General features: G+C 40.7%; 1 protein-coding gene across 1 annotated transcript in view; it reads right to left on the reverse strand.

The window, feature by feature from the left end:
- Positions 1–5,270: 5,270 nt before the first annotated feature.
- Positions 5,271–16,214, reverse strand: part of ADAMTS20 (ADAM metallopeptidase with thrombospondin type 1 motif 20) — a 102,796-nt gene continuing 91,852 nt past the window's right edge. Inside the window, exons 31-39 of the mRNA XM_074566049.1 lie at positions 14,138–14,308; positions 13,276–13,476; positions 13,021–13,150; positions 12,760–12,854; positions 12,566–12,660; positions 12,025–12,158; positions 11,082–11,173; positions 8,032–8,136; positions 5,271–7,371 (exon numbers count right to left, since the gene is read on the reverse strand). Of these exons, the coding sequence (XP_074422150.1) occupies positions 7,282–7,371; positions 8,032–8,136; positions 11,082–11,173; positions 12,025–12,158; positions 12,566–12,660; positions 12,760–12,854; positions 13,021–13,150; positions 13,276–13,476; positions 14,138–14,308 (1,113 nt within the window). The 3' untranslated portion in view covers positions 5,271–7,281. The remainder of the gene's footprint in view (positions 7,372–8,031; positions 8,137–11,081; positions 11,174–12,024; positions 12,159–12,565; positions 12,661–12,759; positions 12,855–13,020; positions 13,151–13,275; positions 13,477–14,137; positions 14,309–16,214) is intronic.

The following is a 16,214-nucleotide window of genomic DNA, read 5'->3' on the forward strand; positions in this document are numbered from 1 at the left end:
TTAACTGGCAACATTTCTGGTAAGACAGAAATTTTGAACAGCAACTCCTGAGTGAAAAATAAACCCACAAGACTTACTGTGTTACACCATTTCTCCTGTATTCGTATCAGTAATAGTATATTTTGAGGAATAACCACATGGTTTGTTCTGGACAAAATGCTAGAGGAAGACACATGGCCAGGAACAAACACCCAAAAAACCCCACATCCTGAGGTCTCACAGCATGGGGAACTGGATCCCTGCACTAGATCCGTGCACCAGTGCGGAATTACATGCGTATTACTGGGATTCAGTGAAGGGCTAGAAATACAGCCTGCTACGGTGACTTGTGGGATCAGAGCCAGAAGTCTTTTATTGCACTGAACAGTGGTCACCCCAACTCACATACATTTTTTGTAATGTACCACATTACAGAAAAAAACCACAACCGAAACACTTTGCCAAGTTGCTTCTTATGCTTGTGCCAACTCCTGCCTTCTGACATGGAAACTGCCACAGGCTCGATGAGGAGTGCGTAAGGGGGAGGGGGGGGGGTGGGGTGGTAGAAATATTTAAATACACGGTTGTTTGAATGCGTGTTTCCAGGGCAATAACATTAAAATATGCTACCTCACTTTTTTTCAACGAGTAAAGCAGAAGGAAAAAAACGTCGAAGAACTAATTTCTCCAAAAGAAGGTTGTTTCGGTTAGAAAAGTCAGGCTGATCCAAAAAGGTCTGACACAACGTTTGTGGTGCATGGAAGAAAACACACACAGAGAAAAAGGCACCGCACAGCATAGAATTGCCCGTAGATATATTTTTTATTAAAATTTCATGATTCTTACAGCTTATATATAATTTATTATGGCAATAACAACACAGCGCTGATAACGCTGGTGGGGGTTTTGTTTGATTATGGGCTAGGGAAGATTTTCAGGTAGCCCGAAGCTTGTTTCCATTTTAGAGATAAAGCCCTCCCCGTCCCTCTGCTCCGACAGGGCTGTAAGGCACTGCTGGAAACAGTTCGCTTCCTTCGCTGCTTTGAAAATATCCTGAACAGCGAATTTTGCATGAAGCAATGCTGTCGACAGCTGGCCAGGCAAACACATTGCAGGAAGGTGCGCTCCCGATCCAGAGAAAAATCTCCCCCTTTCACGCCTGCCTACCTGCATTTGCCATAGAGCCCTCTCAAAATAATCCCTCTGAGTAAACATTTGGCAGTATAATGCCAAAAATATACCCCGCCACGTAAGAAAGAGCAGCAATAAATCTCTGATCCTGGCATCTGGCATGGAAGAGAGGACTCTAGAAGTAAAATAATCTTTTTTTTTTCTTTTTTTTTTTTTCCTGTGCACTTTCGAGTACTGCCTTTATGTTAGCACACAGGTTGTGCCTTTTCCCTTTGAGGTAACGGCCACAAATTTACTCCCGTTTTTCCCTCTTCTCTCGGAAGTTGCAAGCAGGAATTTAGTTAAGGAACTGGGGACAGTGTCAATTTCCTGGCAACAGCAGTAATAAACCTGAGACAGAAAAGAATAATTGCGGGGCAAAAGAATTCTTAGCTAAATACCTTGTAAACCCTGATGAAAGGGGCTACTGGTGGCACCGTTCTTTGCCCTGAGTTGCAGACCTTCCAGGGACACAAATACTAGCAGGGCTGCTGTTTTCTTTGCTGAGGTGTTAAATAAATATTTTTACAACAAGCCTCTTCTGCGAGACATTTTAAACACAAAGCATTAAGAAGAAACTTTCTGCCTCCTGATTTTACAAGCACAAATTTCGATTTGTTTTCTGTGCAACCACATTTTTAATTATTCCGGCTTCCAAAGGAAAATAATAAAAAAAAAAACCTCACTGAGAACGATGAACTGACCATGAATGTCACTGCCACGATCAATGAATGATGCCGGAGACGACCGAAGTGCAAAGAAGGATTTCACCCCACCAGGCGTAAATGTATGCTGCTGCTATGAATCACTTTTGCGTATAGAAAATTCATGAGCTCTCCTTGAATGTTGCTTGCTTCTGTAAATCAGACTGCAAAATAAGACCATACAGTGGTTTCAAAAAGAGTCTTTCAGTATTCATAAATGTGGGGTTTTGCTTTCCAAAACAAAACAGTAATGGTGTGCAAGACAGAAATAGCTTGTTTTATTTCAGGCACTTTGAGAGGGGGTAGTTCTCTACCGGTTACAGCGTGGGTTCTCCCCGTCGCATGCTTTGTTTAATTATACAAATAAGATTTGAAAAACATATGTGGACAAGAAAATTTTGTTGCAGGAACAGAGATAAAACACACACACAGATTAAAGAAGGAAACATTTGTTTATTAAGAAGGAAAAGGTTCTGGATGGCAGCACAGAGTGAGACATGAGACAGATGAATGTATGCACAGCTGTTCATGCTTAAAGGCAGAATATAGACATAAATACAGTTAGATCTTTGCTCTGCTCTGCTGCTACAGTATTTTTATACAGCAGATTCAAAGGAATATCTGTCATAACTGAACACAAGGAGAAATTTATCAGAAACAGAGCACAGATTGCTTCTCTAAAGCCAGGATAAAGAAAGCCCAGAAAAGCCTCTCAAGCTATGGCATTGCAAAATAAACTCAATTGTGCAAAAGAAAATCACCTTCTGTGGATGAGAAGATTAAACATCAGATACATCTCCAAGTCAGACAGTTTGTTCTTCTCTTTGAACAAAACGCAGATAATTTCCCCCTGCTGTCATCAGTTACTGCTCTGTCTGAAGGGAAGTCAGTACTGTGAAGCAGGAATGCACTTTAAGAAGCAATACCTTGCTTTTTCTATGATCTATTCAGCCTATTTCCAAAGCACACCAGAGAGATAGAAGCTGATGAGGCCCCCCCCGCCAGAGATTTTTTTTTAATGTGTGGATACAACTAGACCACCTTGAAAAATCAGGGAGGCTCAGGAGAAGATGGCCAAGTACTACAGCAGAGCAACGCAGGCCTTACAAGGGATCGTGAGCTGGTCCAGAGGAGACAAATGCTTCCCCGGAGATGCCACTCTCCAGCCTGGAGGACATTATTTCATATCAGTTCTGCCAACCTGACCTCCAGTCCTGCTCTTACCTGCATTGAGCGAGATACCATGTAACTGGTAAGTATAAAGGCATTTAAGTGCAGCCTTTGGCCTTTCCTGGTTCAATTTCTACAAAAATACAAATATGGAAGTCTATTGTATTGTGAAAGTTAATTTTTGGAAAAGGTTCTGGTGGGCTTCTTTGGAGAGCAATTGGAAATTGTTTTAAGTTTTAAATAAGGCCAAGATAGATTTAATGCCCACATGGGCATTAAATGAAATCTCCACTGTAACATTTATAAATGAATGCTCATTTTAATCTTAATTTCCTATTTAAATATTCAATTATCTTGTGTCAAAACCATTTTGGTACATGGTTTTCCTGTTCTCATTTTTTAAGTTAAGGTTAAAATATTATGGTATATTTCCGTTCCACTTGTAATTCAAGTTCAGTTTTGATAGCCACCGAACATCAATTTTCAGGAATCTATTTGTTTCTTTATGGAAACAATAAAAACCAACTCCTCACACTCCTCAGTAATCTTACTTAAAGCCCTGCAAGACATAGAAAGCACTTGCAAGATAGTAATATTTTATTCAGACTCTGAATTTCTCAGGGATCTCATCGCGTGTTACTACAATAAAGCTGCAAAGACATAAACCCCCTCCTTGTTACATGTAACTTTTATTTCAAATAGTCAACGCAACTGAGAAGTTACGCTAAACATGTTACAGGTTACAGGAGTGGAAGGAAAACCCCAAAGCTTTCCCTCACCTTTTTGAGTATGTCTTGGATATTATAGCCTTTCAATTTGATAAGAAAAATACAAGACCATCCATCAGAAGCCTGCACAGACACGTATATACACTGAAGTCACACAGACATGACTCTTCCCATGAACGTGGGATTGGCTGACTGTACAACACACTTATGCGTGTCCTGGATCTAACTCCTGCGTGTATTCTCCTCCTCTCTACAGGGAAAGTGGCACAGCAGACTATGCCGGGATGAATCCAGCCAGGATGGAGACCTGTTAGGGTTTCCAGCTCCTCTGCTACCTCCCAGATGTAACCTTTGGGGAAACAGCGGTAGAAGACACCTAGATGATGTCTTCATCAAGAGATGTCACAGGTACTGCCACATGGCAGTACGCCATTTCATAACATGCCAAGTGACATTCCATTAGGTAAAAGTGAGCAATAAGTTTTTTAAATCTAGTCCATCTTGGGGATTCCATATTCAGAGAAGCACTAAATGCGTGTGTGTGTGTGTGTGTGTGCATACACACAAGTAAATGCAGTTGTGTCACCTAATAATTGATGCTGTCATTGGTGGGATTGAAAATGTCCTAGAAGACATCTAATGGACTACTGTTACAATCATCTTTAACTACTACCGTTCCTTAATTATTATTTTTTTCTGTATGCTGAACAGGGCAGTTCAGCATTTCATTCCCTCAGCAGGGACCAAAGCTGGAGCACTGTGGGACTCCGACCGGCCGTGGGCAGCTCGGCCCACGCAGACCCACGAGGTGGAGCTCACAGCGCTCTCACAGAGCACCCTGCCATGCTGGTAGCCATCTCTGCTGCTCAGTGTGATGGAAATCTACAGCAACGTCAACTAAAGGAGATGGAAACATCATACTGCAAGTACAACCCATGATTCTCATTTTATTGCATGGACCTTCTAACACGTCAGCATCACCACGTCTCCAAATTCTTCTGAGCTGATCATCAGGGTCACGTTTTCCTTAAATTGCCCTCAGGATGAAACCTTAGTAAGTTGAAATGTGGTGATTGATTAAGCCCCTTTTCTTAACAGAAATCAAAATCCTGACACAAGGAATTCACAAAACACCAGAACACACGAGTACTTTCTCCCTACACTAGGGCTGAAACTCCAAAGCAAGGATAAATGAAAGAAAAGATGCAAAACCCAGCAATGCAATACAGTGCCGTTTTATGCAGAAGTTGATGCTGGGCCACAGGGTTTGCTGTAATGATAGAAAATACGTTTTTACTGAAAAATCATTCCTGTTACCCAATAAAAACCTGTTGTGTCAAATATTGGGTTAAAAGTCACTTTTGTTTGGTAGTGGATTTTCAGAGTGATTCTGCGTCCGCAGAGCCGAGAACTTCCTAGCCCTTAACGGGAGTTTCGGGGCTGAAAAGAAAATGGTGCTCCTGGGGATGGAGGCGGAGTGCAGCTCCCCTTCTGCCAAAGCAATGGCTTAGGGACCACGCTATAAATAAATTGATCTGAGTTTAGCGCGAGGAGGAGGAAGATTGTTTCAGATTTCTACATTATTTCAATGAATGATTTGCAGGGCAACCCCCCCCCCCCCGGGAATGGTATAAGTGAACAGGGGGAGATGTCTGGAAAGAGCCCACAGACATGGAGTTTGTCCTTCTGAAGCAGGATTTGCTTCCATGGAAAATATTCCCATGACTACAACCTGCTTTTGTGGCAGTTATTCCAGTATAAGACTGTGCATAAACCAGTTGAAATGTTTTTGCAACATTTTGTACTAAGCATCCAACACCCAAAAAAAAAAAAAAAAGCAAAAGTACTCTGGTACCATTCACACAAGCATATTTATTATATAAATATTTTATAAATTATAAGATTTTAATTATAAATGTAAACATTTCTAGGAAAATAATGCTTTATATTCTTATTAATGTTTACAACAAATATAAGGCACATAGTGCAAAAATACATTTCTGATGCAGAGATCACAAAATAATTACCTACATGTGTTATCTAAAAAGTAGCTGCTTACAGTTCTGTGGTACAGTGTTGTTTTTAATTAATACATATTGCTAATTCATGGCTAACTCTTTGCGGGTAAAAATACGATATAGCTGCCATTTGATCTACCAATTGTACCGGCATGCAAAACAAATATTTGGTTTACAAAATGCATATTGTCAGAAAATTCATGTATAGTTACCTGGCACATAATGTATGTTATGCACGTAGAAAATTTTATTCTGAATACCTGAGAGCTGGCCCTGAAACACATTATCTTTATATGCATATATATCTACAGTTCCGGACAGTAAAGTAATCAAAAACAACAAATCAAAGAGCTAGATCATTTTTTAAACCTCGTAACTCTTTCATACGCTTACTTTTCTGGAAGAAATTATTTTAACTAGCAGATGTTAGGACTGCATTTACAAACACTGAAAAATTAAACTGAGTCGAAGCTGGACACCAAAACCACCATGGGGCTTGGTGCTGCCCCTGCCCAGGGTTTTCACTAAGGTTATTGAAAATTGTGTTGAGTTAGAGTGTGAGGGACACATGCTACAGCCTTTACCAGTGTGCCATTGGCCAGTATAAAGGAGTATGGTGTGCATGGGAAGGGTTTAAGTAAATACATATTCACACAATCACATACAAGATGCTACGGGGTAAAGAGAGTACGCTGTTTTTACAGTATACTTGGATGAGAGGCAGGGATTTAAAAATCAGATTTCCAAGCACTTTGTTTCCTAATTTTCTTTTCCTGTAACCACAACACAATTAAGCCTAGATGTTTAACACGTGCTACAGAGACTACAGAGGTTAAACCACACTTCTCAGGATTACTGCTAGTATTTGAGCACCACAAAGAATATAAGGAAGGGGACGGGGAAAAAATGCTTCTGCTGACAAGAGAAATGCACAGATCTATAGAAACTATCTCAAGTATGTTGGTTATATACTTTTCTGCTGTAAGTTGCTGGCAGATAATTCCTAAAATGTTTCAGAAAATCGGAAGCATTTGAAATTCTAACCTGTCTTATCTATCTAGCAATAACTCTTTCCTTTCTATATTTTAGTAGAGTTGATCAAGAAAACCAGTACAGTATAAATTTTATTGAATACAGCATAAAGAATTGCACTGATTAGTTGCAGGTAAAGTATTACAATTACCGCACAATTTAGGGTGTTACCCATGGTAGTAACCTCAGTGCAATTTACTTGCTAATGTATACTGTACATTGAATGAATGCTTCTCCATTAAAACCTGAAGGTTTATGATTGTGATTTATGCACTCGGTGGCCCACAAACAGGTAATACATCCCTGAATAAACACTGAACAAAACAGGAATTCTTAGTAGTGAGCATTACAGTAATGAGCGTTACAGTAACGAGCATTACAGAGATGAAAGAATTAAAATATATATATATACACAGCACCTACAATTTACACCTAAACGGCAGATGTCCCTGCTTGGATGCTCTTACCACATCAGAGTTCTCACTGTATTTGAAGTTGGAGACCGATAATTGTGTTAGGAATACATTTTCCACAAAATCCTCCGCATCTTCCATATATTTTAGTACCGTCCTGGGAATTGGACAAAGAGAAGAGTCAATCAAGAAAGGCAATTGAAATCACAGCTGTACCAAAAGCTCCTTGAGGTCTGCACACAATAGACCTCTTGAAAAATTGTACCTACAAACACTAAATCAAGAGACAGCAACAAATTAGCAATATGGGCACAGAGATCCTCTGTTGGTGTCTCTGTATACCTGCTCTCCCTGCTTACCATCCAAAGTTGTCTTAAACTGTACAAGTTTATGGTTCTTGTTCAACTGGTCTTTTGGTTTCCCACATGAATCAAGTTGGAGGCAAACAAACTGTAAGGATCCTCTGTAGTAGGGTATCTTTAATTAAATGGGGGGTTTGGGGTGTTGTGTTTATTATTTTTTTCAAAGTATTATTAGGTATCTTCAAAGCTTTTCATAAACCTGATTAATATAAAAATAGGCTCTTAAAATCTGTAAGGGAAGGGCAGGCAGGCAGGGTTGACCTGGATTAGATTCTGGGCAGTGTGATTAAACTCAGTTTTAACATTACATTTGGAAGAAGACTTAGATGGGTTAGAGACCTTGAACACTATTTTTGATTCACAGATAGCTTTCACAGGAGAGTCATCACTTGCATCTCTGGAGGCATAATATTCCAAGCCATAAGAGCAGGAAAAAGAAAACAACATTGACTTACGTGGGATTTGTGTATGTCAGCAGTTGCATAGTTGCCCTGAGCGATCCACCTCACTGTACTGGATAATCTCAGACCTGTACCAGCCAAATTAATGCTGAATTGCCCCTAACAAAACAAAACAAAACAAAACAAAACAAAACAAACAAAAAGGTAAAATACAGAGCTGATAAACGGTGTTCAAAACACTAAACCACTCTACATTTGCATATCTGCACATATCACTTAAGGTAGTGATGAGGCTTAGGCTGGATGGGGCTTTGAGCAGCCTGGTCTAGTGGGAGGTGTCCCTGACCAGGGCAGGGGGGTCCGAACTAGATGATCTTTAAGGTCCCTTCCAACCCAAACCATTCTATGATACTATGATATATCTAGACATAAAGTACTCAAAGGTGTGTACTTCACCTGGGTTACTTATGCTGCATTATACCCTCTTTTTTTGGACACTCAGGACATAGACACACCAACAAGTTGTTCTGCAGTAAGTAGCACCTGTGCATCTGTCTGCAGTCTGAATACAGAACTCACATCAGACAATTCCAATTATTTTAGCCTCCTTGATACGTATTAAATTTTAATTTACAAAAAGTACAGATTTGCAACATGCAAGAATGAGGCTGGCTTTCTTGAAAGATTTTTTTTTTTTTAATTGCCTGAACTTTTGGGAAATAACATGGTCAGGACTGATCACTACCTGGAAATTACAAGCTCATCACTTCTTAGACATCTAATTCTCAAATTTTTGCAAGCATGCTGTTCAAGCATCATCATCTCATCATCTTCCCTTTCTTTTCAATATACCAAATAACATAATTGAACATGAACATAAGTGGAGGTTAAAATAAATGAATTTGTAGCTAAATGGAATTTTTTTTTCAATACAAACCACTCAAAACAGTTTACAGATTCTAAAATATTTGCTATGTAAGTGGTACTCTGAAAACTAGTTTTAAAACAGAGTTAGTTCATATGACAGTAAGAAATATTTTACAAGCAACCAACTGCGCTACCTTGGTAAACAAACTGAGGTACAAATAATGATTAATGGTCAGTTTAGGCAGCTCTACAATCAGAAAACTCCTGCAAACCTCCATACAATTCACTGAGGGCCTGAATTCCTGTATTCAGACCTAGTTAAAACATCCCAAAATGCTGAGATCAAAGCTTTAGCAAAGATAACATTTCTATTACATATGGTAGCTTCTGTATTTTATTGCTTAGTATCGTCATAGTCAGATATATATATTTTATATATAGATTCGTCCAGGCACATGTATGTGTGCATGTATAAAAATACACCATTCAGCCTTTATTCTTTTGATTCACTGAAATTTCTTCATAAAAATTGGGTCTTATATTGTTCAGTATGGCAGATTTGTTTTGAGAGCGCTTCTGTGTACAGTTGCTGTGCTTATAGCCCTCTCATACTCAGGAGGCGCTAACATAAGCTCACATGGATAGAGGTAGGTTGTGCTTCAAGTGCCCCAAAAGTGGAAGATTTCCATTTAATGAATAAAGCATCTGGAGGAAATTAATCCAAATGGTGTGGAACACTTTCCACAATTAACAGGCCCAAAGTAACTTCATTCACAGTGACATCATTTTGCAAAAATAAGTGAAAAGTGCTATGTCCAATTATGATGACAGCTTAACTGCCGCCTGTCATGTCATGCAGCATACTCAAGGCCAGGATCAGATTTCAAGGACTGACAACTGGGGAATGGAGGCCTTTTTACTCCATTTAGTTAGTTTCAGTACAGACCTCATAGATGGAAACGCATTGGTGCAAAACCACATGAGCAGAATGACTTCCCAACGGAAGTGACAGATTGCAAATAGATGTGTATTGTACTAAGCCCAAAGAGTTTGCAGGTTGAAGGTATCCAATACTGTCATCAACTCCAACGGTTTTCTTGTCAGGGGTTAACTCTGCCTAACTCTGGTACTTCATTTGTACCTAAATTGTCTCCAGCTGCCCTTGAGTGCATCTACCTACATAGCCTGTCTTAAGTTTAAGCACATAGGATAGATGGACAACAGGGATTCACCTCCACACAAGTCCTAGCTAATTGATCTTAACTCCCTTTATAATCAGTGAAAAGAAATATGCCCGTCCAGACGATGGTTGGCCTCATCCTCAGGTGTCTAATAGAGTAAGATTAGCTGAATGGTTTTCTAGGGAATCTCATTTCTGCCAACAGACTCCAAAAGCAGCCTAGGTTGACCAGTTCAGACTAGGGTTACTTCTGCATTCGCAAGAAGGACACTGCAGTATGAGCAGATAGATCTGTAGAGTGAAAATATTGGGTCAGAGAGCCCAACGTCTGTACACAGCGCACAGAGAGAGGTTTTACTTTGGACTAACTCTCATCCAGTCCCATAGACTGAATCCTCATTAGCAGTCAGAGTGCATTAAGATCCTTCTGCTGGAGCTCATTGTGTCAGTTGGTTTCATCTGTAAGGCATCCTGATCATGTCTTTCAAGACTGCTCTGTGATGTGAACCAACAAACAGTAAACTGGGACATTACAGAGATTAACTTTAAAAAGCACCATCCAGTCCAAACTAAAACACTCATGCAGACGCACCAGTGGACGTATAATTTTAAATTTTACTGCTAAAGAGGATTGATGTCCTCTGGTAGCCTTAACAATATGAAGAGTCAGGAGAGAAAGAGAAAAATTCTGCAGGATTAGCGAAAAGGAAAGCCACTGGAGGAGAACAAAAATTGAGAAAGGATTAGGGGAAACAAAGGATACATCACTTACAGAGGGAGGTAGAGAAAGACATTAAATAGATAGAAAGTTACACATACATGGTGCCTAGAGGGAAAGTGTGGAGTAAACATTTGAAGGAGAAACCAGGGCCAGGGTGGAGGGGAACATGGTGGAACAGGAGGCAAAAGAGTAACAAAAACATATTTATTAATGTAGTACACAGACTAGACAAAATAGGAGATTGGTTTAGAACCTTACAGCTCTAAATCAGTCACAGAGATGGGTTTTTTCCCCCTCCTACATGCACTTTTCAAGGGGATAAGAAGTCATGAATACCTGTGGACATCTGGCAGCGCTGTAGCAATCTCCAGCTGTAGCAAAGGGAACTGCTCTCCCAAGTATAGTCTGAGCAAAAAGAAAATCTGTGGCTAGAAAACAGAAAATTACTCAACATTGAAACTGCAGCATTAGAAGGCTGGGTGAAAACAATGCGAAAGGCATTAACATGGGGTTTTTTGGTTTGTTGTGGGTGGGGTTTTTCTGTTTGTTGTTTGAGGCGCTTTTTTTGGGGGGGGTGTTTTGGTTTTGTTGTGGGGATTTTGGTTTTTTTGTTTGTTTGTTTTTCTTTTTGTTTCCGTTTTTCTTTGTTGTTGTTTTGTTTTGTTTTGTTTTCCGGTTGGTGGGTTTTGTTTTTTTTTTTTACAAACTGCATTTTAAACAGTCCATTTTGGTTAATGCGACATCAAACCAACCTGTAAGCCCAGTCTCCTTTCTGAGATAGGGGAGGGTTAGGAGGAGGATGGACGTGCACTTGGATGCAGCTCCAGGTGAGCTGGTTGTGGGCCACCTTGCCACCTTCAGGCAGAGGCTTGAAAGTGCTGCAAGATTCCCTGTCCGTTTCCCATGTCTATTAAGGTCTGAGAAGAGACTGACTACAGCATAGGAAGACATTCCCTAGAAAAATACGCCAGGAACTAAAGGGAAATGGAATAATGTGAACAAAACCTTAGAAACTGAAGCTACTTTACATGTAAAACACGAATCTGCAAGATTCATGCCACTTGACCGCTTGGGACAAACTAACAAGGGAAGCAGTAGTGGTTTCTCCATATTTTTTTTTCTTTGAAATTCCTACTGAATTCCCAAAGGAAATAAAAATTTTGTTTTTCCAAAAATGGCATAATTGGATCTATAACTAGGTCAAATGATAATTTCATAATCACAATCAGTGCAATTTCAATAGAATGCTCACATTGGCTGAAACTGCCAAAATGCTTACTTTTAATTTGCATGGAGGCTACATCAAATCTTATTTTGCTAAAAACCGTGAAGCCAGCTGCAAGGTAATCATTTCGACAGGCACAGTCTTGCCTTCTGCTTCCATTGAAAGGACATTCGTATGGATTTTGCAACCTAGAGAATAGCAAAGATTTAGTTTTCCTTTTGGCATTTCTCCATAACACAGCACCGTAGTGAAAAATAATTGCATTGTACTATGCTGCATAAACAATATTAAACAACAGTGACTGAACAAGAAGCTCAGCTATTAATCTTGGCTCAACTGAAACACTAATTTCTACACCATTTCTACTAAATTCAAGACAGAAAATTTTTAAAATCATTTAGTGCAATTAACACAATTTCAGACTGGAAGTATCCACATTTCTACATTTCTGTGTTCACATACCTGGATATTCAAAACAAAAAATCGAGGAAAAAAAATATCTACTCATCTGTTCTCACAAAACTAAGCATTATTTTATTATTTTATTTTGGAATAAGTAAATGCACTTCATAAAGTTACAGAACTACTTTCATACCTGAATCCATATACTTCAGAAAAGTTGTCTGCTTCACCTTTTACCAATGTCAAATATTCTTTGGGATTCTCTAAATGCATGCCTGAGCAATAAATCTACAAGAGAAAATACAATCCTTTAGCAAAACCTTTATTAGAAAAGTATTATTTAATAAAAATATGTGCTGATAAAAAACTCATAAATATTAAGAGTACCTTTATCGCCCTTCCCTTAATGTTAAGTAGGTATTCACCATCCTTTCTAATCCCTTTTTTAATCTGGATATCTTTGCAGGTGGTAAAGATTTCACCTTCAAAAAGAATGATTAAATCGTATTAATATTTCACAAATAGAGCTTAATTTTAGGACATAGCTTGCACAATTGTGCTCCAAATACAAATATATATATATATATCTTTTATATAAATAACCCGGGAAAACATTAAGTTCAGATGAAAACTGCAGCTGTCACTTACATTCTTCCTCGCGGCAGATCTTTCTGGCATCTGGTTTTAAACGTGTCAGGCACAAGTCACTGGATAAGCCATTTTCAGTCGTACATTCTACGATTCTCTCCTTTACCCCCACTCCGCAAGACACCGAGCACTGGACGTGGATGGCCGTCAAGAGTTAGTTTGGAAGGTAGTAAATAACTACGTCAGCAAATTAGTCTTGGCATTCGTTTGCATTTGAGGCAGCTAGCAAAAATCATCTTGCACATCTGTACTCACCGTGGTCCACCTCCCCACCCTCCACGTAGCTGCTTGTGAGCATCCTTTGATATTACATTTATAAATGTATGGGGACGGCTCTGCCGGGCATTCTCGGTACGCTACAGGTCGAAGGCCACGGGCGTGCTGATTTGGAACAGAGTGGACTCCAACACAGTATGCGATCCTTTGCCGGTGACCAAACCCACAGCTGGCCGAGCACTGAAAGAAAATCCCCAGGCACAGGCATTATTTCTAGTGAAACAACCTTTCTGCGGCGTTGCAGTTACAGATAAATCAGCTCTGATCTTCTCTTCGGCAAAAGCCTGTAATCCGACGTGTGCCACCACGGGGCTGGTTCATCGGCGCGCAGAAGTGAAGGTCTACAATAGTTATGCGCGCAAGGAGATGGGAAGTCCCACGTTGCCCTCTTCTCAGAGCTCAGAGAGGGTCCAGAGCAGTCCCCTCCCAGCTGCAGTAGGCACACAGACACGCGCACGTAGGTAGCGCAGCTGCGCAAGGGAAACAAAGCGCTCACCCACCACCGCGCTGAAACTAAGGAAAACACTTTTCTTTACTTCAGTGAGATCAGCTTGCAGGAGAGTTTGCTAGGAACCAGCAAAGGAATCCTGCGGTGGGGGCGGCTGTCCTCTAGCTGGTGTTCATAGGTCCCGGGGGGGCTACCAGAAGGCTGACAACAGTCACTACAATAAACCACGGCTGATTGGAAGGTTCAGTGTGGGGAAAATTTAGACGCCCATGTTCAGATGAAAATATAAGTTATTTCGTTTTGCTCTGCACACATAACGTAAGTTTTACAGCAGTATAAACTTCTTAAAAGTGAATTTACATAAAAGATGCGCGAGCAGTATAATTAGCTTACCTGTGACAGTTCTCCTGTAAGCACAACGTATTTAGAGGGACCTGTCCTGCAGGTTTTGGTTGATGGAGGCTTTGTTGCAGGATCGCAGAAGCTTTCATCCACTTGGAGATGGTTTTCATCCACACACTTAACTTTCCGGTGTATTTCCTTTCTTCTGTATGATGCTGAGCACTGAGAGTGAGAAAAACAGTCACAGCTTTTATACTTTAACTAGCCATTTACAGAACAAAGTTATTTTCTGGTTGCCACACACCAGTAAAACCCAGACAGCAACACCTTTCATGACATCTGCTATCAGCGTCGGACTGAATTACTCACTGAATCAAAATCCTTTACTTCGTTTTCCAAGTTCAGGTACCTCTAATCAGCTGAAAAAACAATAGTGTATAATGACATGACACTGTAAGTGTTGGGTGAGACAGAGAAGAAAAGGAAAACATCAGGCCAAAATGACAGGTTGAGTGCAAAAGCTCTTCTACTGAAAAGGGAAGAGCCAAAAAAGTAATTTCAGTGAAATTGGAAAGGAATAAGCTGGTCTTGAAAACAAAATAAAAGAAGTGTGTACATGGTATTACACCGATAAAAGAAAAGAAAACAAAACTGCCTGTTAACAAAGCCAGGGGCAGCTCTGGGCAGCAGCATCTGCTAAGCCTGTGCCTTTGCTCTGAGCTTCCTCAGACCTCTCCCCATGGCAGGCCGGTGAGATGGAGAGTTGTTGCAGTTCTGCCAGGACAGGATGAGAACCTTGGTGCCACCAGAATCCAGAAAAGTGGAGGTACAAGCTAAGTAATACATGTCAACAGCACACCACAGCTGCGGGTGCCTTAACTAACCTGTTAGAACTTGCTGTGATAAAGAAGGAAGGCTCAAATACACAAACTCCAGTCTCAGCAGAGGCAATAATCAATAACACCAACTACTACAGACAGACCTGAACCTAATTTAATGCTAATTTGGACACAACAACAGTCAACTAGAAGACTCGTCAAGGTCTGATACACAGACCAAGCCTATTGTTCAAATTTTATTATTATGGACTCAAAGAGGCAACTTGAAGTGCAAATAACAGATGTTGTATGGTAAAACAGCTCTGCTAGAGGAAACCTCTAACTTTATAAAGTCAGGTCTTGAGAACATCAAAAGGATGGAGACTGCACAAATTCCCTGGGCAGCGCATTCAACTGCCTTAATTGTCCTCATGGAGAAAAAGTTCTTAATAACATTCAGTTTTAACCTCTCTGGCTTGATCTTATGAAGAAAGGCTGAGGGATTTGGGTCTCTTCAGTCTGGAAAAAAGACAGCTGAGGGGGGAACCTTATCAACTCTTATAAATACTTAAAGGGTGGGTGTCAGGAGGATGGGGTCAGGCTCTTTGCAGTGGTGCCTGGCGACAGGACAAGAGGTAAATGGGCACAAACTTGAGCATAGGGAGTTCCACCTAAACATGAGGAGGAACTTCTTTACTTTGAGGGTGGCAGAGCACTGGCACAGGCTGCCCAGAGAGGTGGTGGAGTCTCCGTCTCTGGAGACATTCAAAACCCGCCTGGACACGTTCCTGTGCAACCTGCTCTAGGTGACCCTGCTCTGGCAGGGGGTTGGACTAGATGATCTCCAGAGGTCCCTTCCAACCCTGTGTTTTTGTGACCTTGCTCCCGTTGTCTCTTGCCTTCCCACCATGCAACACTGCAGAGAGCCTGGCTCTGTCCTCTTGGTAACTTCTTTGCTGTGGACTTGCACCGGGGGATGGAGTGTGGACACAGTTGGCTGCTGTGACTTACAGAAGCACCTGATCTTTTAACAGCATGGAGCAGCTCAAAATATTAGGAAGGTAAGGAATAACCCAGTCATGAGGTCACGGGGACAGGCAGAAGAATCCTGTTCATTTTGCTTTATACAGTAGTGTTGTAGACGTTCTTCTCTTTAGCATGAAAATGCATAGTTGGTAGGAGAATGCCGGCTGCCGCTATCAGCCAGCCTCCCAGCTGCAAGCTGGAGAAATGCTGGATCTGGACATTTTTCCGCTGCACTGTGACTGATGAGGCGAGGAAATGACACACGATCACTCAGAGCTGGGACA

Source organism: Larus michahellis, chromosome 1 (assembly GCF_964199755.1).
Source record: "Larus michahellis chromosome 1, bLarMic1.1, whole genome shotgun sequence".
In the NCBI taxonomy this organism is placed as follows: Eukaryota; Metazoa; Chordata; class Aves; order Charadriiformes; family Laridae; genus Larus; species Larus michahellis.